Source organism: Triturus cristatus, chromosome 4_2 (assembly GCF_964204655.1).
Source record: "Triturus cristatus chromosome 4_2, aTriCri1.1, whole genome shotgun sequence".
Taxonomy (NCBI): Eukaryota; Metazoa; Chordata; class Amphibia; order Caudata; family Salamandridae; genus Triturus; species Triturus cristatus.
The window spans coordinates 84,698,355-84,722,533 of NC_140586.1; the positions used below are offsets into that span (position 1 = coordinate 84,698,355).

The window sequence follows — 24,179 nt, forward strand, 5'->3', positions numbered from 1 at the left end:
CTGTGGAGCTCGTGTTTGACAAGCTCTCAGCACCATGCACTCTTAAATGACAGCACTGCACTTACAGTGCCCAGGAATGGACCCGGGTACTGTAGGGGCACAGGGCTCCTGCTCCTGTGCCCACACCATAGGCGTAATGCACCCAGCTAGAGGGGTGGCTGACATATGCCTTGGCAGTGTAGGTGATGGGCATGGCACACAGTGATGTGTGCCATGTCGACTATTTGTTTTGTCCTGCACCCAGACACTCAGCCTGCAAGGGCAGTGTGTGTGTAAGGGTACAGGGCCTCTGAGGGTGGCACAATGAGTGCTGCAGCCCTTAGAGGCCTTCCCTGGCCACAAGGCCCTGGGTACCTAGGGTACCATTTACTAGGGGCTGACATGTGGCTAGGGTTTGCCAATTTGGAGTTTGTGTGGTTTAAGGAAGGAACATAGGCCCTGGGCACCTGATTGGCAGGAACCCAGGGTACACTCAATCGAAGTACATTCAGCAATTTAGCAAAAAGTGGGGGCATACCATGCAAGAAAGATGGCACTTTCTCACAGCCACCTGAAGTTTAGGACTGATCCTCTGAATTAACTTCCTCCAAAAATGGACAAGAGCAGGAAAGGTAAAGCATACATGTCGCTAAACTCCTATATTATGCCTGCACCTTAAGCATTCCCCGGATGTAGTAGGGAACATTTTGTGTACGAGTGACGGTGTAAAAGAAAGCATCCATTTTGAAGGAGAAAAAAAAATAAAATCTTTCTTTTGAAGTTTGCCCCTCTAATGGTTTTATGAGCCATTTGAGTGTACCAATTCCAAGTGCGTGAGTCAATTTTACACCCAGTGGAGGCTTCAATCTTGGTAAAAGTGACGGGGACCACTGTTGCATAACATTATTGCTTGAGAATGCGGTACAGGTTTGTAGGAAAGTGCCCCTTTTTGCGGGGAGGGGGAGGGGGAGGGGGAGGGGGAGGGGGACACACACACACACACACACACACACACACACACACACACACACACACACACACACACACACACACACACACACACACACACACACACACACACACACACACACACACACACACACACACACACACACACACACACACACACACACACACACACACACACACACACACACACACACACACACTTTTTGCCTGATGTTGATGCTCTTTGACAAAGTGTGCCCTGTGTTCCTACCAACCAGGCACCCAGGGCCTATGCTCTTTCCCTAAACCTGTACTGTTACAAACCCAATGGGCAACTCTCTGGCAACCACGAAGTCCCTTGTAAAAGGTACCCTGGGTACCAAGGGCACTGTGACCAAGGAAGGACTCCAAGGATCGCAGCACATATTGTACCACCGTTCGAGGCCGTGTACGCACACTGCCATTGCAGGATGCTTGTTTTAGTGCAGAGAAAAGTGAAGAGTCGAATGGCACACATCGGTGTGTGCCTTGCCTACAATCCACTGCCTATAGTAGAGGTAAGCCACCCCTCTAGCAGGATGTACTATACCACTGGTGAGGGTACAGGTGCATGGGCCCTGTACCCCTAAAGTGCCTAAGTCCATTCTTAGACATTGTAAGTGCAGTAAAGCCATAAGGAGTATATGGTCTGGGATTTTGTCATTACTACTCCACAGTACCATAATGGCTTTGCTTAAACCTGGGAAAGTTTAGTATCAAACTTCTCAGCACATTAAACCCACACTGATGCCACTGTGGTATTTAATGCCAAATGCACTTAGAGGGCATCTTAGAGATGCCCCCTAAAAAACGACCTATCTCTAGTGTCCAGGCTGAGTGGCTACCCGCCATTTTCTACCATCAGACAGGTTTCTGGACCCCTTGGTAGAGGGCCTCCATTCTCTGGGTCCAGAAACAAAGCCCAACCTGGGCAGAGATGTCATGCCTCCTCCTCTAGGATGGGCTGGGTCAACGAAGGGTGAGCTTCAAAGGCCTGCCGCCTATTTGCTGACCCTGCCTTTTGCTGCCCCCAGCAACTGGCTCCCACTGGTTCTGACCCTAACTTTGGGTGGGAGAACAGGTGGGAAAACCAAGTGACGATGCGAGGTGTGCCCAGCTTGCCAACCCCCACCCCTTAGGTGGAGGAGGCGAGGTGAAGCCCATACCTTCAAGATGAAGGGGACACAGAGAATTAGAGAGAGGTTCATGCCCCCCTTCCACTGGAAGGTGGCATAATAGGGGGTGTACTCACCCCAAGGAAGGGACCTATTGGTCCGGACCTGCAACCCCCTGTAACGCTCTTAAATTTTGTATTTAGGGTCAACTGTGATCCTTGCCTCCTCAGATACGAAACTGAAGAAAGAAGGACTGAAGAGCCATGCTTAAAAAAGAAAGAGGACGACAACTGCATTGGCCCCAACCCTATCTACCTGTTCCGACTTCGACCTGCTCCCAGCTAAACTCTGACATGTCCACCAGCCAGCAGTATCCAGAACCCAGAGCACCTGCCCTGCCTTCACCAAACAGACTGTCTCCCATGAGCCGATTTGCTCCACCCAAAGGCCCTAACACAGACCCCAGATTCAGCTGAATCCCCGGTTCTGCACCACTTCGCATCAGACTCCTGAGCTTAAGTGGCCCAACACCACAAGGAGGTCTCTCCAGCGATCCTGACCTGGGATCTGGTGATCCCCAGCCTGCCTCAACCTTCTATTTGACGCCTGTAGCCTCAACCGGAGGGCCCCCCAACTACGACCGGAGCAGGTAAAGAAACCAGACGCCCAAAGACACCCCTGCACCCAACACCCCACGGCCTTGGGTGGCTCAACCGACGGTGTCCAGGCAACCCTCAACAATCCAACTTACCTCTTTTGCAGGTAGTCACCCTCAGGAAATCTCTTTGACCAAGCCTGCAGCATTTCATCCAAACCGGAGATCTCCAATGGAAACAACAGGGCTCCTGGCGACTTCTTGACATCTGCTTCAGTGCTGGTGCTGGGGCTTTGCTCCCACAACTGAGTGGCCTGCTCGTTAGCAGCCCCTAACCAACAGCCCCCTAGTCCAATTGGCTAAAATTGGGCCCCTGCACTCTGCCACCCTGGTGCCGCTGGGGGTGCGATTTGAGTGCCTCCTTGAGCCTTGTGGAACCTTGGCTCTAACTCCAAACAGCTATTCTTGTAGGTCTTTTACTTACCTGCAACCCGATAACACTCTAAAAATGTTCTAAGATTTAAACTGACCTTTATATGGAAACCAAAGCAACTTTTCTTCGAACCTAAAACAGTTGTGCTTACTTTTATTTTGTAAGATCCACTGTGTGATATCTAGGCAGATCACCTCGAGTAGTCAAAGCATAAATTCTCTTTGTGAAAAGGAATGGGCTTATTCTTTTGTGGGTGGGTAGACATACCTCCCTATGTTATTTTATGTTATTCTAGGTCGATTTTATATGGCACGACTTATCACCTGTGAGGGTTATCCAGGCACTGGAGCAGGACCATAGGTCGAGTGGAGCTCTTAGTTGAACAGCCAGGTCTATAGTTTCAACCGGAAGTTGAGTAGCGAAGAGGTAGCTCTCGTGTGTTGGAGTTCATTCCAGGTCTTGGCGGCGATGTCGGAAAAGCACCCTCCTGACTGGCTTCTGTTGTTGTGGGGGACATATGCGGGGGTGACGGAGGCTGAGCGTAGCTGTATGGTTGGATAGTAGTGTTGAAGTCAGTTGTTGAGGTACGCAGGTCCAGTGTTGTGGAGGGCTTTGTAGGTGGGGATGAGGAGCTTGACTTGGCATTATTTCTGGATGGGTGACTAGTGTAGTTCGATATGGTGGGGAGTGATGTGAACGCTACTGGGGACTTCTGGGATGAGTCTGGCAAAGGTGTTTTGGATGGTCTTGTTTGAATGAACTAGTTGGAGATGCTGATGTTGAGTGCATTGCCATAGTCATGTCTGCTGTATATGAGGGCCTGGGTGACAGTGCTTCTCATGTGCATGGGAAGCCATCTGAACATTTTGCTGAGCATTCAGAAAATTAGGAAGCAGGATGAGGTCACTTACCTGTTTATTCACTGTGAGTTTGTTGTCAAGGATGATACCAAGGTTTCTGGCGTGGTCTGTGGGGGTGGGCATGGGTTCCAGTTCAGCTGGCCACGAGGAGGAGTCCAATGGGGAGCTCCTGTTTCTGAAAATCAGGATCTGTTTTGTTGAGTTTTAGGAAGCTCTCACTCATCAGTTGGCCACATTAGTCATACAGCAGGAGAAGTGGGTCCTAGTGGAATTGTTCTAGTCACCGAGGAAGAGGATGAGCTGTGTGTCATTGGCATAGGAGAAAATGTTGATATTGTGAGCTCTTATAAGGCGGGCGAGGGGTGCTATGCACACGCTGAAAAGGGTTGGCTGAGGAGGGATTCTTGGGGGACCCTGCAGACAAGCACCTTGGATTCAGAAGTTTAAGGGGGGAGTCTGACCCATTGTGTTCTGTCAGAATAAGGCAATTCATATCTGGGCAGGTCTTGAATTACTGAGTCATGAAGTCTAGCAATGAGGATGCTGTGGGATACAGTAATGAAGGCTGCTGAGAGGACGCAGAGGATGAGGGCAGGGGTTTCCCCCTCTGTCCATGATGGTTTTGATGCCACCATTTGCTGTCAAGAGGGCAGTTTCCATGCTGTGGTTGCTGCGGAATCCTGACTGAGTGATGTCCAGGAGGTGGTGCTCTTCTAGGAATCGCTACACGGTCACCAAATGATGTGACTGTCATGCAACATATCAATGAGAATGCTCACACCAAGCAAAACTCTAAAGGGTATCAAGTTTACTATCAGCCCAGTTCCATCCTTAAGGCGGGTTACCGGATGTGAACACGAAAATTAGAATTCCACCATCTTGGATTTTGGTGGAATTAGGATCACTTGGTCAGGGTTATGCCCACTTACCACATGAAGTTGTCATATAGGGGGTGTTGTCACCCTAAAAGTGAGTAGCCCATTGGCTACTACGTCACTCGCCTTAACGCTCCTAAATTGAGTATTTAGGTGGCACCCCTGATGCCAGGAACTCCGATTCGACAGATCTAAAAGAGGACAAAGAAGAGCCGCAAAAACCAAGAACTAAAGACTTGTTGTGGGCTTTTTGGCACCAAACCCTGCCTGCACCAGTCTTGACAAGCCTGAAGAAAACAGGCTCTACCAAGAACCCCGGTGGATTACCAACCCTTCACAAATTGCTAGCAATCTCCCTTGGAGTAGAGGAGCTACTCAACAGCAGACCGCAGTCACCAAAACATCAGAGTCTGGTTTACCGGGATGCTGTTCCACGGTCACACCAACGCAGCAGTCGCCCAGGAAAAAGTTACCAAGCTATGTAAGGTCCAATCTATCTGCCCACTGTGAGAAAGTGCCATCTTTCTTGCATGGTATGCCCCCACTTTTTGCTGAATTGCTGATGTACTTTGACTGAGTGTGCCCTGGACTCCTGCCAATCAGGTGCCCAGGGCCTATGTTCCTTCCCTAAACAAAAACCTCAACCTGTGTTCCTTCATTAAAACTGTATTGAAGCCTAAACCCAATTGGCATCTCTGGCCACATGTCAACCCCTGGTAAATGATACCCTTGGTACCCAGGGCCCTGTAACCAGAGAAGGCCCCTAAGGGCTGCAGCACTTATTGTGCCACCCTTAGAGGCCCTGTGCCCTGACACACACACACTGACTTTGCAGGCTGAGTGTCTTGGTGCAGAACAAAACAGTCTCGACATGGCACACATCCCTGTGTGCCATGCCCACAAACACACTGCCCTGGCATACCTCAGTCACCCCTCTAGTTGGATGCACTATGCCAGTGGTGTGGGTACAGGTGCATGAACCCTGTACCCCTACAGTACCCAGGTCCATTCCTGGGAACTGTAAGTGCAGTGCTGCCATTAAGAGTACATGGTGCTGGGAGGTTATCATTACAAACTCCACAGCACCATGATGGCTACACCGAAGACTGAGAAGTTTAGTATCAAGCTTCTCAGCACATTAAACCCACACTGATGCCAGTGTGGGATTTAATGTAAAATGCACGACAGAGGGCAACTTAGAGTTGCCCCCTGAAACTAACCAACAACCCGTGTCCTGACTGAGAGGCTGCCTCGGCTACCACCCAGCAGACCGGTTGCTGGCCCCTGGGTAGAGAGCCATCCGTTCCCGGGGGCCTGCAACAATGCACATCCTTGGGCGAGGTGCCAAGCCTCCTTCCCCAGGATGGGAAGGGGAGGCTTCGAAGGCATGCCGCCTTTGTGAACCTCCCCAGACCACTTGCTGTACTCAGCAACTGGTCTCCACCGGTTCTGACCCCACTCTGGCGGGAAGACTGGCGGAAAAACCCAAGGGAGGAAAGGGGGATTGCCAGCCTCTGCCAACCCCACCCCTCAGGTGGGGAGGCGAGGTGAAGCACAACTCCGGGCTCTCGCCATCTTGAGGATGGGGAGCCCTACCCAATAAGGACTAGCCTCCTGCTCCCCTCCAACTGGAGAGTGGCAGGATAGGGGGTGTACTCACCCCAGGAAAGGGACCCATTGGTCCCTGACCTTTCCTTACCTGTAATGCCCCTAAATTTAGTATTTAGGGGCACCCTGAACCTTCCTTCCTCATATCCAGATTCTGAAATAATAATAATAATAATAAGAAGAAGAAGAACTGCCGTGCAGCTGCTAACAAGAGGACAACACCAACTGACTTGGCCCCAGCCCTAACGGCCTGTCGACCCTCTAACCTGCTCCTGCTAAACCCCGGCATCTCCAGTGGTCAGCAACCTCGAAAACCCCGGGGGACCTGACTGCCTTGCTAAAGACTGGGACTCCCACGAGCAGTGGTTCTGCTCAAACAAGGAACAACCCCGGGTGCCAGCAAGGAACCGCGAATCCAGCGCACTCTGGGCATGCCGAGCCTGGCCTGTGTCTGAGTGAACAAAGACCACGAGGACGTCCCCCCACCGACTGTGACCAAGAATCCAGCACCCAAGGACCCTCCTCGACGCTCCTGGCGACGCCTGCAGCCTCAACTCCTGGGACCCCCTCAACCGTGACCTGCAGAGGGTAAGATTTCCCGACGCCAAAAGACACCCCTGCACCCGGCGCCCTGTGCCCAGCTCCTGGGTGCCTCCCTAACCTACAGCTTCCCACCTTACCTCTCGAAGTGGTGGTCGCAACTGAAGAATCTCCGTCCCCAAGCTTGCAGCCTTTGTTCATCTTGCAGCTTTTCCATTGAAATACATTGGGCGCCCGACGGCCCAAAAACACCCTGCACCCAGCCACCCGAGTGCCACTGGAAGTGCAGCATCTGTCCTATTCTATTTCCCCACTTGCCCTGTGTAAGCGACCAGGAACTCAGCTCCCACAGCAATGGCCTGCCTGCTAGCAGCCACCAACCAAAGGCCCCCTGCCCGCCATAGGCTAACATTGGGCCTACTCTCTCTGCACCCGGCTGCCCCAGTGCCGCTGAGGGTGTAACAAATGTACCTACCTGACCCTGGGAGACCCCTGAGTCTTACCCCAGAACCTTAACTCTGCCAGTCGAGTACTTACCTGAAAGCCGATAACTCACTCACTTTTTCCTCCATAGGGCAACATAGAAGAATTTCCAAGGGAAAACCAGTCAAAGTGTCGAGTTTTGAAACTTTAAAATATTCACTAAAAATCCCCCGATCAATGAAAACAGAATTACTCACCTGTTACCAGGAGAGATCCCAGTGCTGGATCTTGGTGCCCAGCACTGACCCTGAAAAGTAATTACAACTGCGATTTTCCGATAACCAAACTTTCCTCCATAGGATACCATTGCCTGTTTTTTGCAGATTTTTGAAACATACAAGTATTCCTTAAAAATCGCCTGTGTAACAAAAACGACGTCTTTCAACTGTTTACAGGATATGCACCAGGGCTGAATCCAGGCTCCAGCCCTGAGTAAGAAAAACCTATGCAAAGTAATTGATATTGCATTTACTTAAAGATTCCCATTGAGCTCAATGTTAGAATTGTGTTTAACTTGTGTTGCCTATTGCAACAACTGTAACTATTGCATTTAAAAGTCTATTGCTTATTGAAAGTATTCAACTAGAGCATTTCATTCTGAGAAAGTATTGTGATACCCACTTGTGGTTCTAAAATAAAACAACTATATATTTTTATATACAAAACCATTGGCCTAGAGTTCAGTTCTTGAGTGTGTGAGACCATCTGCTGACTGAGTGTGTACAACAAATGCTTTACACTGTCCTCTGATACTGCCTTACTGCTTGGCCAAGCCACCACTTTAGAGAGTAAGGTTATATCTAACTTTAACCTCTGGGGACTGTGGACTCTGTGCACACTGAACCTTACTTTGGTGCAGTATATACAGAGCCCCTTTCTTACACCCACGAAGTGAGAAGATGCCAGGACTAACTGCCAAGAGACATCAGCACCGCAGAGACCTACTTCCAGAGTGTCCCAGTTTTGCACCTTTAACTGTCGAGATCAACAACCACAAGGACCTGCGACGCACCAGCCCAGCCAACCTAACTCCTCTGCACCCAACTGCCTCGGTCCGAGTTCTCGTGAACCGACTGTGCTGCCTTGCTCCTGGGACCTTTGTGAACCAAGCCCCCAGTTGGAAGCTCCCGAACTTGTCCCCAAGTCCCTCTTTGCAGCGTGTTTGTAGGTGCTCACCCAACCCCTCTCTCTCTCCTTTGCTATAGCGCCTAAGGCTACCAACCCAACCAGACCCTCTGCACCTGTAAGCCCCAGGGCAGATAAACTCCAACTGCTGGAGGTACTTTAGACCTTACACCCTTACCATCTTAAGTCACGAATGAGACACACCCCCCCCCCCCCCCCCCCCCCCGGAAACCTAATTCAAGTACCTGTGTACCATATAGGTGTTTTTCCTCCCATAGGAAAGCATTAGTAAAGATGCATTTAAGTGAACATTTTACTTACTTGTGAAAGTCGATATTTTAAAAAGTATTTACTTGCTTATGAAGTTCTTGGTATCAAAATGTATATAAAAATAGGAGTTCTTTTTCTAAATTGGTCGTGGATTCATTCTTTGAATGTATGTCTCATGTATTCCCTCTGTGAATACAACAAATACTTAGCACTACTATCTGCGCAGCCTAAACTGCTCGCCCATACAACCACAAAAGAGCATTTAGTGTCATCATTTTTGCCTCTGTAAACCTAAAACACCTGCACAGTGTACCTCGTTTTTGGTGCACTATATAGAGAGCCAGCTTCCTAGAGGAAGCAGTGGCACAAGTTCCATTACACAAGAGGAGCAATGAAGCACAGAAGGCATCCATGACTCTCTCACTCACAGAACAGATACATCACATCAACGGTGCAATCTTTACGATACATAATTGGCACAGTACAGGCAGCCGTTGGAGCATTCCTTGTAGAAAGAACATCTATTACATGGGCAGCAGAAGTGAGAGCCAACCCCAGAATAAGTGAAGGCACTACATGAATAGCATCAGTGAGCGGACAGAGAGCAGCAAAGCATGCTTCTACATACAAAAAAAGATGAACAAGTTACTTACCTTCGGTAACGATTTATCTGTAAGAAACATTAGTTAGATTCCTCACCTTAGAATATCCCCAGGCGTCAGACTGGATCCGAAAGATTTTTCGTCAGCAATACCCCATGCGCGTCGCTAGGCGTCGTCTGCGGCTCCGCGTCCGTCGTCGGCGTCGTGCGCCGGAATGACGTCGGAGTACTTAGACGCCGCCCTCGCGCGCTGACGTCAGTTCTTGTACATAGCCTTCCGCGCCAGGAACGCAGAGCCATGCAAAGACCGACACTGGTGCCAAAAATAAAATCTAGGGGCCTGAAAAGGATAACCTTAACCCTAGATGTCAGTTCGCAGAACGGGGAGGATGGGTGGGTCGGTGAGGAATCTAACTAACTAATGTTTCTTACAGATACATCGTTACCGAAGGTAAGTAACTTGTTCATCTGAAAGAAACACGTTAGTTAGATCCCTCACCTTAGAATAGATACCCAAGCAATACCATCCCCGGTGGTGGGTCTGCGAAGCAAGATCACACCAGAAAGTCCTGGAGGACAGACCGGCCAAAGAAGCCATCCCTCCGGACTTGGCTGTCAAGGCAATAATGCCTGGCAAACGTGTGTAGCGAAGCCCACGTTGCCGCCTGACAGATGTCCTGCAAAGGGACACCCCGTCCCAAAGCAGTAGTAGCCGCCGTGGCCCGAGTAGAATGGGCGCGCAGCCCAACAGGAGGGTCCTTTTTTGCCAAGGAATAACAAATTTTGATGCACAAAACGACCCACCGAGAGATGGTCCATTTGTGCACAGCTTTCCCCTTCTTAGCACCCACGTATCCAACGAAAAGTTGGTAGTCCACCCGGAACTGCTTTGTGCGGTCCAGATAAAAGGAGAGCGCACGTTTTGGGTCCAGACGGTGGAGCCTCTCTTCCTCTTTGGAAGGATGCGGAGGCGGAAAGAAGGTGGGCAAGGTGACAGACTGCCCAAGATGAAAGGGGGTCACCACTTTCGGAAGAAAGGAGGGACGAGGCCGAAGGACAACCTTGTCCGGATGAACAGAGATAAAAGGAGGCTTTGATGATAAAGCCTGGAGCTCACTCACCCGTCTAGCCGAGGTGATGGCTACCAGAAAAGCAGTCTTAAGCGTCAGCAGACGAAGAGGACAATTATGAAGAGGCTCAAAGGGAGGGCACATTAGAAATGTGAGAACAAGATTCAAGTCCCACTGAGGCATAACAAAAGGGACAGGAGGGAACGTGTGAGTAATGCCTTTTAGAAAGCGTGTAACTACAGGGGACTTGAAAAGAGAAGGCTGATCAGGAAGCCGCAAGATGGCAGAGATGGCAGCAAGATAACCTTTCAAGGTGCCCAGGGCAGAGCCCTGCCGGGCCAAAGAAAGAAGAAAGAGGAGAACCTCAGAAAGAGGGGCGGAAAGGGGATCCACAGCCTTTGCTGTGCACCATGCCACAAATTTGTTCCACCGGCAGGCGTATACCGTCTTTGTAGAGGGACGCCTGGCTGCCAGAATGATATCACAGACTTCAGGAGGCAAGTCAAATGGCATCAACTGCCGCCGCTCAATCTCCACGCATGGAGGTGGAGGCTGGACAGGTTCGGGTGGAGGACCGTCCCCTGCTGCTGCGACAGAAGATCCTCCCGAAGGGGCAGACGTATCGGAGGATCGGTCAACATACTGAGTAGCTCGGGATACCAGTACCTTCGTGCCCAATCCGGAGCCACCAAGATGAATTGGGCCCGGTCGTGCCTGATCTTCTTCAGCACTCTGGGCAGAAGTGGTATAGGCGGAAAGGCGTACAACAGACCGCAACTCCACTCGTGACGAAAAGCGTCGCCGAGCGAGTGCCGCCTTGGAAATTCCAATGCGCAGACCTGCTGACATTGCGCGTTCTCTTCGGTGGCGAATAGATCTAACCAAGGCTCTCCCCACTGCTGAAAGAGACCTTGCGCCACTTCGGAGTTCAGACGCCATTCGTGATCCATCATGCACCGGCGGCTGAGTTCGTCTGCTCTGGCGTTCAGAGAGCCCGCCAGATGTTGAACCACTAGGGTGACGCCCTGGTGTTCCAGCCATGTCCAGAGGCGCAGAGCCTCCTGACAAAGGGTCCACGACCCCACCCCGCCCTGTTTGTTGCAATACCACATGGCGGTGGTGTTGTCCGTGAACACCTGCACGACACTTCCCCTGACAGAGGGAAGGAAGGCTTTCAGTGCAAGTCGGATAGCTCTCAACTCCAACAGGTTGATGTGGAGACGAGACTCCGCCGGAGACCAGAGGCCTCTGATCTCCGCCTCTCCCATATGGCCACCCCATCCCAGGAGGGACGCATCCGTCACTACGACATGCTCCGGTTGGGGAAGGGAGAGGCTCTTGCCCTTGACCCAATCGCGGTCCGTGAGCCACCACTGCAACTGCTGTGCAGTGCCCTCCGAGATCAAGACATGGTTGGACAGGTTGCCGTGATGCTGGGCCCACTGAAACTTCAGGTCCCACTGCAGAGCCCGCATGCGCCGCCTGGCGTGATGCACTAGTAGGATGCAGGAGGCCATCATCCCCAGAAGCCGCAACACTAGCCTGACCGAAACCCAGGATAGAGACCGAAAGATGGGAATCAGGGCCTGAATATCCCGGACCCGCTGTTCCGGTGGATAGACCCGGAACTGCGCCGAATCGAGAACCGCTCCGATGAAGAAGAGCTTCTGAGAGGGACTCAGGTGTGACTTCGGCACGTTGATGGAAAATCCCAGCAAATGCAGGAGATCCGCCGTAGTCTGGAGGTGGGAGACGACTGCCTGGGGCGAGCCCGCCTTCAACAATCAGTCGTCGAGATAGGGGAAGACTGGAACCCCTGATCTGCGCAGATGAGCTGCGACCACCGCCATCACTTTCGTGAACACCCGAGGGGCACTGGTGAGGCCGAAGGGAAGCACGGTAAACTGAAAGTGCTCTTGACCCACCGTGAACCGCAGGTAACGCCGGTGGGCCGGCAGGACGGGGATGTGGAAATATGCGTCCTGCAAGTCCAACGCTACCATCCAGTCTCCCGGGTCTAGGGCAGCTAGAACCTGAGCCAAAGTTAACATCTTGAACCTTTCCTTCCGGAGGAAGGCATTGACGTTCCGGAGGTCCAAGATAGGGCGTAGGCCCCCTTTGCCCTTCTTGGGAACCAGAAAGTAGTGGGAATAACAACCACGACCTACTTCTGGGCTCGGAACGCGCTCGACGGCCCCCTTGGCCAAGAGGGCCGAAACTTCCTCGTGGAGAAGATTCAAATGATCCCCCGAGATACGGTGGTGCTGCGGTGGCATGGCTGGAGGGGTCGTCTCGAAGGGGAGGGAGTAGCCCCTTCGGACGATTTGCAGCACCCACCTGTCCGATGTGATGGACCGCCAGTGGAGCAGGTGATGGCGAACTCTGCCGCCCACTGGCGTGGAATGGGCCTGAAAGCTCGAACTAGGAAGGCTTTGAGGCGGATGCTGCCGGGGTGGATGTGGGCTGACCGCGTCGTCCTCCAGAACCGCCTCGGCGGAAACCACGTCCGCGACCGCGCGCAGGTTGGTTCTGCGGCCGGTGGCTAGGCGTACGTGAGGAGGCACCCCTTCCTTGGCCGCGAAAGGCGGAAGTTTGAGACCGCGGGGCCGAGAGGCCCAAGGACTTGGCAGTAGCCCGGGAGTCCTTAAAGCGATTCAGCGCACTGTCCGCTTTCTCGCCAAAAAGGCGAGTGCCATCAAAGGGCATGTCCATGAGAGTGCTCTGGACATCACCCGAAAAGGACGTGGACCGCAGCCAGGCGTGACGTCTAAGCGCCACCGTGGTAGAAATCACCCTACCCAGCGAGTCCGTAGTGTCAAGCCCACATCGGATAGCATGTCGTGCTGCATCCCTCCCATCGGCCAGAGCCTGGGTAAGTCGTGTCTGGACCTCCTCCGGACACAGGGGCAGCACGTCCTCCACCGTATCCCACAGAGAGTGGGAATAACGGTCCAAGAGACAGGCGGTGTTCAAAGACCGCAGGCCCAAACTAAGGGAGGAGAACAGCTTTTTGCCAAACTGTTCCAGTCTCTTGGAATCCCGGTCCGGCGGAGCGGTCGGGAAGGAGGATTGGGAGGTAGAAGCCTGGATAACCAGGCTCTCGGGGGTAGGGTGTTGGGACAGAAAACTGGGGTCGCCCGGAGCAGGGCGGTGGCGCCTGGCGACGTTCCTGTCCACAGGAGGAACTGTGGAGGGCTTGGACCAGGTGCCCTGCAGAACGTCAAAGAAGGCCTCATTGAATTGCAGCAGGGGCTCAGTGGAGCTTGCTGCAGACTGAAGCACCTCAGTGAGGACGTTAGTCCTGACAGCCACGGCAGGTAGCTCGAGCCCAAGGGCTGCGGCCGCCTTGCGCAGCACGACAGAGAAAGCAGCACCCTCCTCCGAAGTCACAGTCGGAGGAGAGATGAATCCAGTGTCTGGAGAGGTATCCAGACCACTGGCCTCCCCCAGTTCATCTGCCCAGTCCTGTGACAGCTGAGCCTGAACGGTCATAGGATCCTCGGATCCCTCCCATTCGCCCCCGTCATCCGATTCCTGGTATGCAGGAGGAAGGATCGGAGCCGGGCGATAGACATAATGTGTCTCCAGCGGCGCCGAACGCGGCGTCCATCGACGCCGTAGCGGCGCCGGGCCCGGAGCGGGGCTGAACTGGTGCTCGACGCCGAGCGGAGCCGGCGTTGGAGGTGGTACCGGTGTCGACGCCGGCGGAGGAGGCGTGACGAGGTCGACCGGCGTCGGCGGGGACTCGGGAACGGGTCCCTCGGGCACTTGCGGCGTCAAGGCCGGAGCCGTCGACGGCGCCGGAGCTGCCGGCAGGCAAGGTTGCCCAGTCGGGTCCGCGGGGCCCGAAGGCGCGCCAGCGGGCGGCGACGGCGGAGCCAGGTTCCTCATGGCCGAGAGGAAGGCACTGACTTCCGCCGGCGTCGCGTCAGTCCCAGGGACCGGCGGGTATGGGGACTTGCGCGGCGCCTGCGGCTCCGCTGGAGCCGCGGGGGTGGAACCACCATGACCCTCGGCCGAGTCGCGCGACCGGCGAGGGGAGTCCGAAGAGCGGTGTCGCCTCTTGGACTTCTTGGAGTGCTTCGACTTACCCGAAGACTTGGAGCCAGACGATCGATGATGACGTCGGCTGCGGCTCCGCAACCGATCCTTGGACCTCCTCCTGGACCGGGATCGAGAGGGGCGCGGAGCCGAGTGGCGAAGTTTGAGAAGCTTACGGGACCGCTCCCGTCTAGCCTTCGAGGTCAGGGCCTTGCAGTCCGAACACGACGCCGCGTCGTGGTCGAGGCCCAAGCAGTAAAGGCACCGGCGGTGATGGTCCGTAACCGACATCAAGCGGTTGCAGTCAGCACAGGCTTTACAACCAGGCATCCTACCGGCACCGGAGTCGAGACAAGATCAAAAAGGATCAAAAAAGTTAGTCAAAAAAGACTAAAAGGGGTAGCTCTCCCGGATCTGCGCTTACTGGCGCGGAAAAAAGAAGAACTGACGTCAGCGCGCGAGGACGGCGTCTAAGTACTCCGACGACGTCATTCCGGCGCACGACGCGGACGACGGACGCGGAGCCGCAGACGACGCCTAGCGACGCGCAAGGGGTATTGCTGACGAAAAATCTTCCGGATCCAGTCTGACGCCTGGGGATATTCTAAGGTGAGGAATCTAACTAACGTGTTTCTTTCAGATACTACTGAACAGTGTAAAGCTTGGCGAAAAAAAAAAACTAGTACAGCGCAAGTAGCAGAAGGAATATGCTACTTACCAGTATGCATCTGTTCTTGGCATGTAGAGCTGCAGATCTACACACTTTTGCATAGATCGCCATCTGGTGTTGGGCCCGGATGTTTGCAGTTTGTTTTTCCTCTTGGAAAGTCTTTGGAAGTCACGAGGTTGGTGACTCCTCCCTTGGTTCGTATTGCGCATGGGCTTCGGCTCTATCCTCAGATTGTTTTTCGCCAACAGGGAAAGATGGAGCGTAGTAATAATAGTGAAGAAACCCATGTGTGTTGTATCTAAATAAGATAGGCCGGAACAGATACAGGTAGCCGGGGAGGCGGGTGGGCGTGTGTAGATCTGCAGCTCTACATGCCAAGAACAGATGCATACTGGTAAGTAGCATATTCCGTTCGAGGCATACGAGCTGCAGATTACACACTTTTGCATAGACTATATAGCAGTTCCCAACCTTAGCGGCGACCACCGGTATCTGTTGCAGTGGTTTGAAATAGTGTTTTCAGTACAGCCTGGCCCACACTAGCTTGTTGCTTGGTTTGCACATCTACACAGTAATGTTTAGTGAAAGTGTGCAGTGTTGACCATGTAGCTGCCTTGCAGATATCATCTAATGGGATATTCCCTAGAAAAGCCATAGAAGCCCCTATCTTTCTTGTAGAGTGGGCTTTAGGGGGAACAGATAGCGTGCGTTTTGCTTTGTGGTAGCAAATCTGTATGCATTTTACAATCCACCTAGCTATCCCTGATTTAGAGATGGGGTTGCCTTTATGAGGTGGAGAGAAAGAGACAAACAGTTGCTTTGTCTTTCTGAAAGTTTGTGTTCTCTGGATGTAGTAAAGTAAGGCCCTTTTAACATCCAGTGTGTGTAGAGCCCTTTCTGCAACAGTTTGAGGTAGCGAGAAAAAAAACGGTAATTCTACCGATTGGTTTAGATGAAAGGGTGAGATGACTTTGGGTAGGAATTTTGGGTTGGTACGGAGGACAACCTTGTTCGGGTGCATTTGGAGAAAAGGTTCTTGTATAGTAAGTGCTTGTATTTAACTGACCCTTCTAAGGAAGGTAATGGCTACCAGGAAAGCTGTTTTCCATGTGAGGAATTGAAGTTCGCATTTATGCAAGGGCTCAAAAGGCGGTCCCATTAGCCTTGTGAGCACTATATTTAAGTTCCACACAGGTGAGGGTGGCACCCTGGGGGGAATTATTCGTTTTAGGCCTTCCATGAAGGCTTTGATGGCAGGCACTCTGAAAAGTGATAGGTGCTGTCTGTTTTATAAGTAAGCGGCAATTGCTGCGAGGTGTAGCCGAATGGATGTATATGCTAGGTTACATCTTTGTAGGTGTAGTAAGTAGCATATGATGTGCTGTATGGATGCGTCTAGAGGGTTGATTGTGTTGTTATGGCAATAAACAACAAATCTTTTCCACTTGGCAGCGTAGCAGGCTCTAGTTGTAGGACGTCTAGCTTCTCTGATAACATTCATACAGTAGGGGGGGGGAAGGTTAAGGTATCCGAACTCTAAGATTTCAGGAGCCAGATCGCAAGGTTGAGCTGAGCTGGGTCCGGGTGTCTGATCTCTCCATGGTTCTGGGTTAGGAGGCATGGTGAGAGGTGTAATTTTTGGTGTGGCACTACTGAGAGTTCCAGCAACGTGGTGTACCACGGTTGTTTGGCCCACATTGGAGCTACTAGAATGAGTGTGAGGGAGTGCTGCTGTAGCTTTCGCACCACTAATGGAATTAGTGGGAGAGGTGGAAAGGCGTATGCAAATTTGCCTGACCAGTTCATCCATATCGCATTGCCTTTGGACAATGGGTGTGGGTATCTGGCGGCGAAGCTTGGGCATTTTTTGTTTTCGTGGGTGGCGAATAGGTCTATTTGTGGATGCCCCCACATTTGAAAGAACGGGTGAAGAACTTGCGGGTGAAGTTCCCACTCGTGGATCTGCTGCGTCTGTCTGCTGAGCAGATCTGCCATGGTGTCCTGGACTCCTGGGACATGTTGGACTAGGAGACAGATTTTGTGTGGAATTGCCCATCTCCATATGCTCTGTGCTAGTTGAGAGAGCTGTGGAGAGTGTGTGCCGCCTTGTTTTTGGATGTAGAACATGGCGGTCATGTTGTCCGTGCGGATAAGGACTTGCCTAAAATCTGTGTGTGAAAGGATTTTAGGGCTAGAAAGATTGCCAGTAGCTCCAGATTATTGATGTGGAGTAACCTTTGTTGCGGCGTCCATGTGCCCTGCGCTGTGAGGTGTTGTAGATGATCTCCCCATCCCGAGAGTGATTCGTCTGTTGTCAGGATTATTTGTGGAACCGGGTCCAGGAACGGTCGACCTCTGGAAAGATTTGTGGTGTTCCACCACTGCAGAGAACGATGGGTGCGACCGTCTACCAACACCAGATCTGTCAGTTGCCCCTGGGCCTGGTTCCATTGGCGCGCTAAGCACTCTTGGAGTGGACGCATCTGGAGTCTTGCGTTGGGCACTATGAAAATGCAAGAGGCCATCATCCCTATCAGTTGCATAAACACTCTTGCTGGGAGTGAGTGTTGAAGTATGAATTTTTGACGCAAAGCCTGAATGCTTGCGACCGTTGACGGATTGGGGTAGGCAATGGCTTTTGAGGTGTCTATGGTGGCACCGAGGTATTGCTTTATGTGGGATGGTGTTAGCTGGGACTTTTGGTGGTTCACCGTGAAGCCTAGTTGGTGAAGTAGTTGTATTGTAGTGGCGTACACATTGGTTGTAGGACGTGGCTTTTATCAGCCAGTCGTCCAGATACAGGAAGACGTGAATGTGCTGTCTTCTGAGGTGTGCCGCCACTACCGCTAGGCACTTGGTAAATACCCGTGGTGCTGTTGTGACCCCGAATGGGAGCACCTTGAACTGGTAGTGTTGCCTGTCCACTACGAATCTGAGGTACTTTCTGTGGGCATGATGTACCGGAATGTGAAAGTACGCGTCTTTCAAGTCCAGTGTGGTGAGAAAGTCGTTCTGGGAGAGGAGCGGAAGTACCTGCTGAAGTGTTACTATGTGAAAATGGTCTGAATGTATGTATGTGTTTAGAGGCCGGAGATCTAAGATAGGTCGTAGAGTCTTGTCTCTTTTTGGTATCAGAAAATATAGGGAGTAGACTCCTACATTTTGCTGATCGTGGGGGACCTGTTCTATTGCGTGTTTTTGCAGGAGGGAGATCACCTCCTGTTTTAGTAAGGTGGAATGTTCTTGTGACATTGGGTGTTGCCTGGGTGGAATGTTGGGGGGGTAGATGTGAGTTCCAGGCAGTACCCTGAACGAATAATTTGGGTCACCCACTTGTCTGATGTGATGGACTCTCAAACGTGAAGGAAATTTTGTAGTCTGCCCCCGACCTAAGTGGGATGGTCTGGGGGGAGCAAGGGAAAGTCATTGGGTAGGCGGTGTGGCAGAGCGGGCGGTATTTGTTTTGCCTCTGCCTTTACTGTTATTTCCTCTATAGCCGCCTCTTTGGTAACCTTTTGTGAAGGTGGACTGAGGAGGGGATTTGTCGGACGTGGATGCGCTATCTGAGGAATAGCCTCTGCCCGTGCCCCGAAAGTAAGAGCGGCGAATGGAGCGTCTAGGAGGGTGTGACTGTTGGGCTCCCATAGACTTCGCCGTATCTGTATCTTTTTTCATCTTCTCGAGGGCCTCATCTATCTTTGGACCGAATAAATGTTCCTGATCGAACGGGTGGTTTAATATGGAGGCTTGTACCTCGGGTTTAAAGCCTGACACTCTCAGCCAAGCGTATCGACGGAGTGGGACACTGGTGTTAATGGCCCTGGAAGCTGTGTCTGCTGCGTCTAAGGCACAGCGTATAGAGGTATTGGTTATGGTCTTACCCTCTTGGATTAGTTCATTGGCCCTATTTTTATATTTTTATGGGAGATGGTGCATGATGGTTTCCAGTTCATCATAATACGCTCTGTTGTATCTGGCCAATAGCGCTTGAGTGTTGGCGATACGCCATATATTAGCTGCCTGTGACGCAGTGCGTTTTCCTGATGCGTCCAGGAGCTTTGATTCCTTGTCAGGTGGTGGTGCTTCGCCTGACGCCTGGGAATTTGATCTTTTTCTTGCGGTGGATACCACTAGAGAATCCAGTGGCGCTGGCCCTTTGATGTAGGCAGGATCTGTAGGGGCAGCTTTATACTTTTTTTCTATGCGTGGGTTTAGGACCCTAGCCCTGACTGGGTCTTTAAAAACCTCTGGCGCATGTTTTATTACCCCTTTGAGCATAGGTAGTATAGCAGTAGACCTATGTGCTGTATCAAAGGTATCTAGGAGGAAATCTTCCTCTACTGGGTCAGTGTGTAGCTCTACCCCGTGATAATGTGCCGCCCTCCGAAGTAGGTGGTGAAAACCTAGTGAGTCTTCAGGTGGCGATGGCCTGGATGGGTATAGGTCATCTTGTGGGACATCTGGAATGTCTGGATTATTATAATCATCCCAGGGGTCTGGGGATCCTGTAGGGGTGGGGTCTTGTGGCACATCTGCTGGGTCGTAGTATGGGTCCCCCTGATCATCATGGTCTGGAGACGGGGTCGGAGAGCGATGAGGCAGGGGTGGAGGAGGTGGAGGAGGTGGAAGAGGCAGGGAAGGCACTCTGAAAGGGGAGGTAGCACAGTCCTTCCTCTTTGGAGGTGGAGCTGGTTTGTCCAAATGTCTCTTTTTAGAAGACAGTGCCAAATGTCCAGTTTCGGGATCCTTGGTAAGTGTCTTTCGCAAAGGATCCGGAGTAAAAAGTTCTTGCGACATTGGTTGTTCGGTCGGCGCCGATGTTTTCGGGGCCGACGGCTTCTTAGGCTTGTGTGTGCCGTGCTTTTTGGGGACCACCGATTTTTTGTTCGGTGCCGAGAGAGGCTTCGGCGTGGGAGTGTCAGTGCAGAGGGCCTAATGATGTTTAGTCGGCACCGAGAGGCTGGGTTTCGACACCGAGGGCTTTGGTGTGGAGCTCGGTGTCGAGGTAGAGGCCGATCTTTTCTTCGGTGCCGAAGGGTGTTTTTCGGCACCGCTGGCAGGCTGGCTCGAGCCCGAGCCGCCGGAAGGCTTACTTGTCTTCGTCACCAGGCCCGAAGGTGGGGTGTTCGAAGTAGTGTCTTTGGTCTTGCCTAGGCGCGAAGGCGTGACCGAAGCCTTTTTGGGTGTCGGCGCGGGTGTGGGAGGGGGTATTTTACTCACGACCCTCTGCGCCGGGGTGATGGCCTCCACATCCGAGTCATCGGCTTCGGAAGCTCTGACGAGGTCCTCTTCGGTGTGCTGGTGTCCCGGAGCTTCGACGTCGTCCCCGAAGATGTCGACTGGAACGGAAGTCGAGGAATGCGCCATTTTGCATCTGGCCCGTCGGTCCCGAATAGTCTTTTTGGATCTTAAAGACTTGCAGGCGGGACAGTCTCGAGCCTCGTGTTCCGGGGAGAGGCAGAGGTTGCACACCTCATGAAGATCGGTGTGGGGGAATTTGGACCCACAGAGGGCAGTTCTTGAATGGAGTTCTTTCCATCAGCCGGGACCGGAGCCTGGATAGGCCCGAAGGCCGCCGTCGATGACTGGAATCGAAGGTGCGTCGAAGAAGAAGGTGATTGAGGAGATCAGTATCTAAACAATACCGTGGAGAGCGAGGATTCCGCTTCGATCGTCGAACTGGAAATGTTCGGAACCGGAGCGCGAAGTATTACATCAGAGCCCGATGGCGGAAAAAAACAATCTGAGGATGGAGCCGAAGCCCATGCGCAATACGAACCAAGGGAGGAGTCACCAACCTCGTGACTTCCAAAGACTTTCCAAGAGGAAAAACAAACTGCAAACATCCGGGCCCAACACCAGATGGCGATCTATGCAAAAATGTGTAATCTGCAGCTCATATGCCTCGAACATCAAGTTTCAATCACACACCCAACAGGAGCAGCACAGAAAGAAGTTTATCAAGCCTCCAGCACACAGCAGTGCAGGCTTCATACATTGGTCTTCAAGCCGACCTCCAGGATATTCATGAGGAGATCCGATTCAAACTTAAAACCGGTAACTTTGTTGCTTGGACTGCCAGAAATCCCCCGTGGACAACACAACAAGCTGATATAAAATTACAGCTGCCCGTAATAATGGGTCATAACTGGCAGGTAAGCTAGTCAAAGCTCTGTCACTGCTGCTCCCTAGCACACTTAGGCTTCAGAGCAAGCCATGTACTGACATGCAGCTAAGGTGGTTCTTACCGTGAGGTCTGTTGTAGCTGGGAGGTACTTGTCCAGGTCCAGAGGGGGGTCCAGGTCCTGGCCCTGGACCAGGTCCTGTCCCTGGGACTGAAGGAGGAGGTAGTGTTGGCATCTGCGGCTGCATTCCTGGCACAGGCCGCTTGCCCTGTACCGCCGTCTGCAGGTGGTCCGGCAGGGCCTGGCCTCGAGCGAGCATCTTGTAAGCCATGATCTGCGCCCGCAGCTGGTGCAGTTGATTCTGATTGAACGGCGTGGGGCTGCGACTCTGCTGTCCCAGAGCCTGTGGATCGGCAGGTTCCAGGGGCACCCCAACAGGCCCAGCAGACATTGGTGGACCAGAAGGGGGCCCATTAGCAGGAACCGGACTTGAAGAGTGATCAGAGCCCCCAAGGGGTGACGGATAACCTGGACACAAGATCACATATGTTAATAAAACGATTGAGAACAATTCCTCAAGTCTATCTTTAAAAACACATAATTGTAAAACTAAAACAGAGCCTATAAAATGGTAACAACACGGAAGTATGCCAATTGACAGGGTACAAAGCAAGGGTTTGCCTGTAGGATGAATATGCATCTTTCAACATTTTATTAATTGGGCACCAGTTTTAGGGACCTGCTTCACCACTCGAGTCTCATTACACCGAGACTCTCAACCAACATCAGATTGGTTACACTCATATTCACCCCTTACCACCTCCCCCAAAACACAAGAAATTATAAGCATTATCTGAGGCAACAGATGACACAAGCAAGCAGCTGTAACATTTAGTGGCCATTCACAGTACGGCACAATGTGTGGTCTTTGAAAAAGTAGATACTGGCACAGCAGTCACACCCAGAGGTCAGTCACTGAAGAAATGTTTGTAGCCTTAGTGGGACAAGACATCAGTGAATTTTAGCAAACAGTTTCAGTAAGGCACTGCCCGAGGTCACATTTCCCCGAACACCCATTACTCTCTGCATATGTTCTTTAACCTCCTTTGTACTGGCTGAATCCCTCAATTCAGTTGTACTGATTGCACCCTGAGGAGCAGCTGGAAACTGCACTGATAATACTGTCCAGTGGTGGGTAATATGCCCCATCTCTATTTCTCATGAAACCCCACTGCTTCTTAAAGCCATACAGAATCTGAAACAGCAGTGGGACTGAGCAGGGGTCAGTCCCTCTTCTTTTAAGGCCCTGGAAGGGAAATTGAATGGATCAGCCCAAACACTGCCTAAGAACTTTGTGCTGTGCTCCCTCACATTCAGTCACAAGAACTGCTGCTCTCCAATGGTCAACCTATATAGTACTAGCTACAAAGAGGCTAGTAGCAGCCGAACCTAATGAAGTAAGATAAAAAGACTTACCCTGAGAGTGTTGGTCCATGGGGCTGGGTGGAGGACCCATACCCACGTGTGGGCCTGGCCTCATACTCAGGCCTTTCATCTGTGCATAGCGAGAATCCTCTGGCATCCCCTTCTCGTGCATGGGGTCCACGGGCTGCTAGAAGAAGAGAGACAGCAAAGCACATGAAAAAGATGCACTGAGGGAGTTATCAGATGCCAGGCCTCCAGAGATTACGAACAGTACTCAATGAGACAAGACTGTACAAAGATAAACAAGGCCACACGGGTTGGAATGCTACCCAAGCTATTGCCAGTAGAAAGACAAATTCAAGAATTCCTTCCATCACCTTTTGATTGTTTGGTGCATTAACCATAACCATGTTTAATAATTTTTAAAAAAGCAAGGACAGGGAAAAGTCCAGATCATATTTACTACACCTTATATAGAGATGCTGCAGCCCCAGGAGTTCAAGAGGTGACAAACGCTCATGAAAGAGATCCACCCAGACACCACAGATCTCATACCAGAGACTCAAAGTCAGCAGTTTGACAGAGATTTGTACCCTCTGTTGCTTCGAACTTCTGCCCTGCAGTCGGATTTCAGTCACTTGTGTGTTTGCAGAGACAACGTAGAGCATCAAATGGGCAAGCCAACATCAACTGTAGACCACTTTCTGACAAGAAGGTCCCTCCCGCAAAGCCTATTACCTTGTGCATCGGGTGCATGTTCTCTGGAGGATAACCCTGAGGTCCCTGCGGTGGAATCGGATGCCCTGCTGGAGGTGGCCCAGGGCTCGGGCCCATCATGCTGTGCACTGACCCTGGTGAGGGTCCCGGGCTGGGACCCATCATAGCGCCAGGTGAAGGGCCAGGCCCAGGGGAGGGACCCGGGCGAGGCGTTCCTCCCATCGGAGGGTCGGGGGTAGACATCTTCAATGAGCACAGCTGTCCAGTTCAGCTACCTGCGAAAATAATAACAGATGAGACTGTTAAAAAAAAGCCTTGCACTCTGATCACATTCTGCATTCATAGGTCTGGTTAGAAAGAGCTTTACCTCTTGTTGCTTTAAATCTACCATTGCTGTATTATGAGTAAATGTGACTTCAACTACATTTTGCAGATTATCTGATGTGTCATAAGCCTTGAAAAAGAGCGCAAACTGCACTCAGAAACTAACAAAGGTAATACAGACATAGAAAAATCAAGTGTTAAGGAAGACAAGGAGCAGTGGTCATAGAAACTGAATACAAAAACAGGATATACAGAAGCAGACTTGCTAAAAAAAATGTTTCAAAACGGACATACAGCACCTAAAAATGGAAAAAAGGAGACTTTTTAAATACTAAA

General features: G+C 51.7%; 1 protein-coding gene across 5 annotated transcripts in view; it reads right to left on the reverse strand.

Moving 5' to 3' along the window:
• SMARCA4 (SWI/SNF related BAF chromatin remodeling complex subunit ATPase 4) overlaps positions 1-24,179 on the reverse strand; it is a 533,682-nt gene that overhangs the window by 437,215 nt on the left and 72,288 nt on the right. For 3 of the 5 annotated variants that reach the window (XM_085600653.1, XM_085600652.1, XM_085600651.1), the window contains exons 2-4: positions 23,541-23,794; positions 22,854-22,989; positions 21,501-21,905 (exon numbers count right to left, since the gene is read on the reverse strand). In XM_085600653.1, the coding sequence (XP_085456779.1) occupies positions 21,501-21,905; positions 22,854-22,989; positions 23,541-23,762 (763 nt within the window). In that variant the 5' untranslated portion in view covers positions 23,763-23,794. The remainder of the gene's footprint in view (positions 1-21,500; positions 21,906-22,853; positions 22,990-23,540; positions 23,795-24,179) is intronic. The other 2 variants (XM_085600655.1, XM_085600654.1) reach the window with 1 other exon arrangement.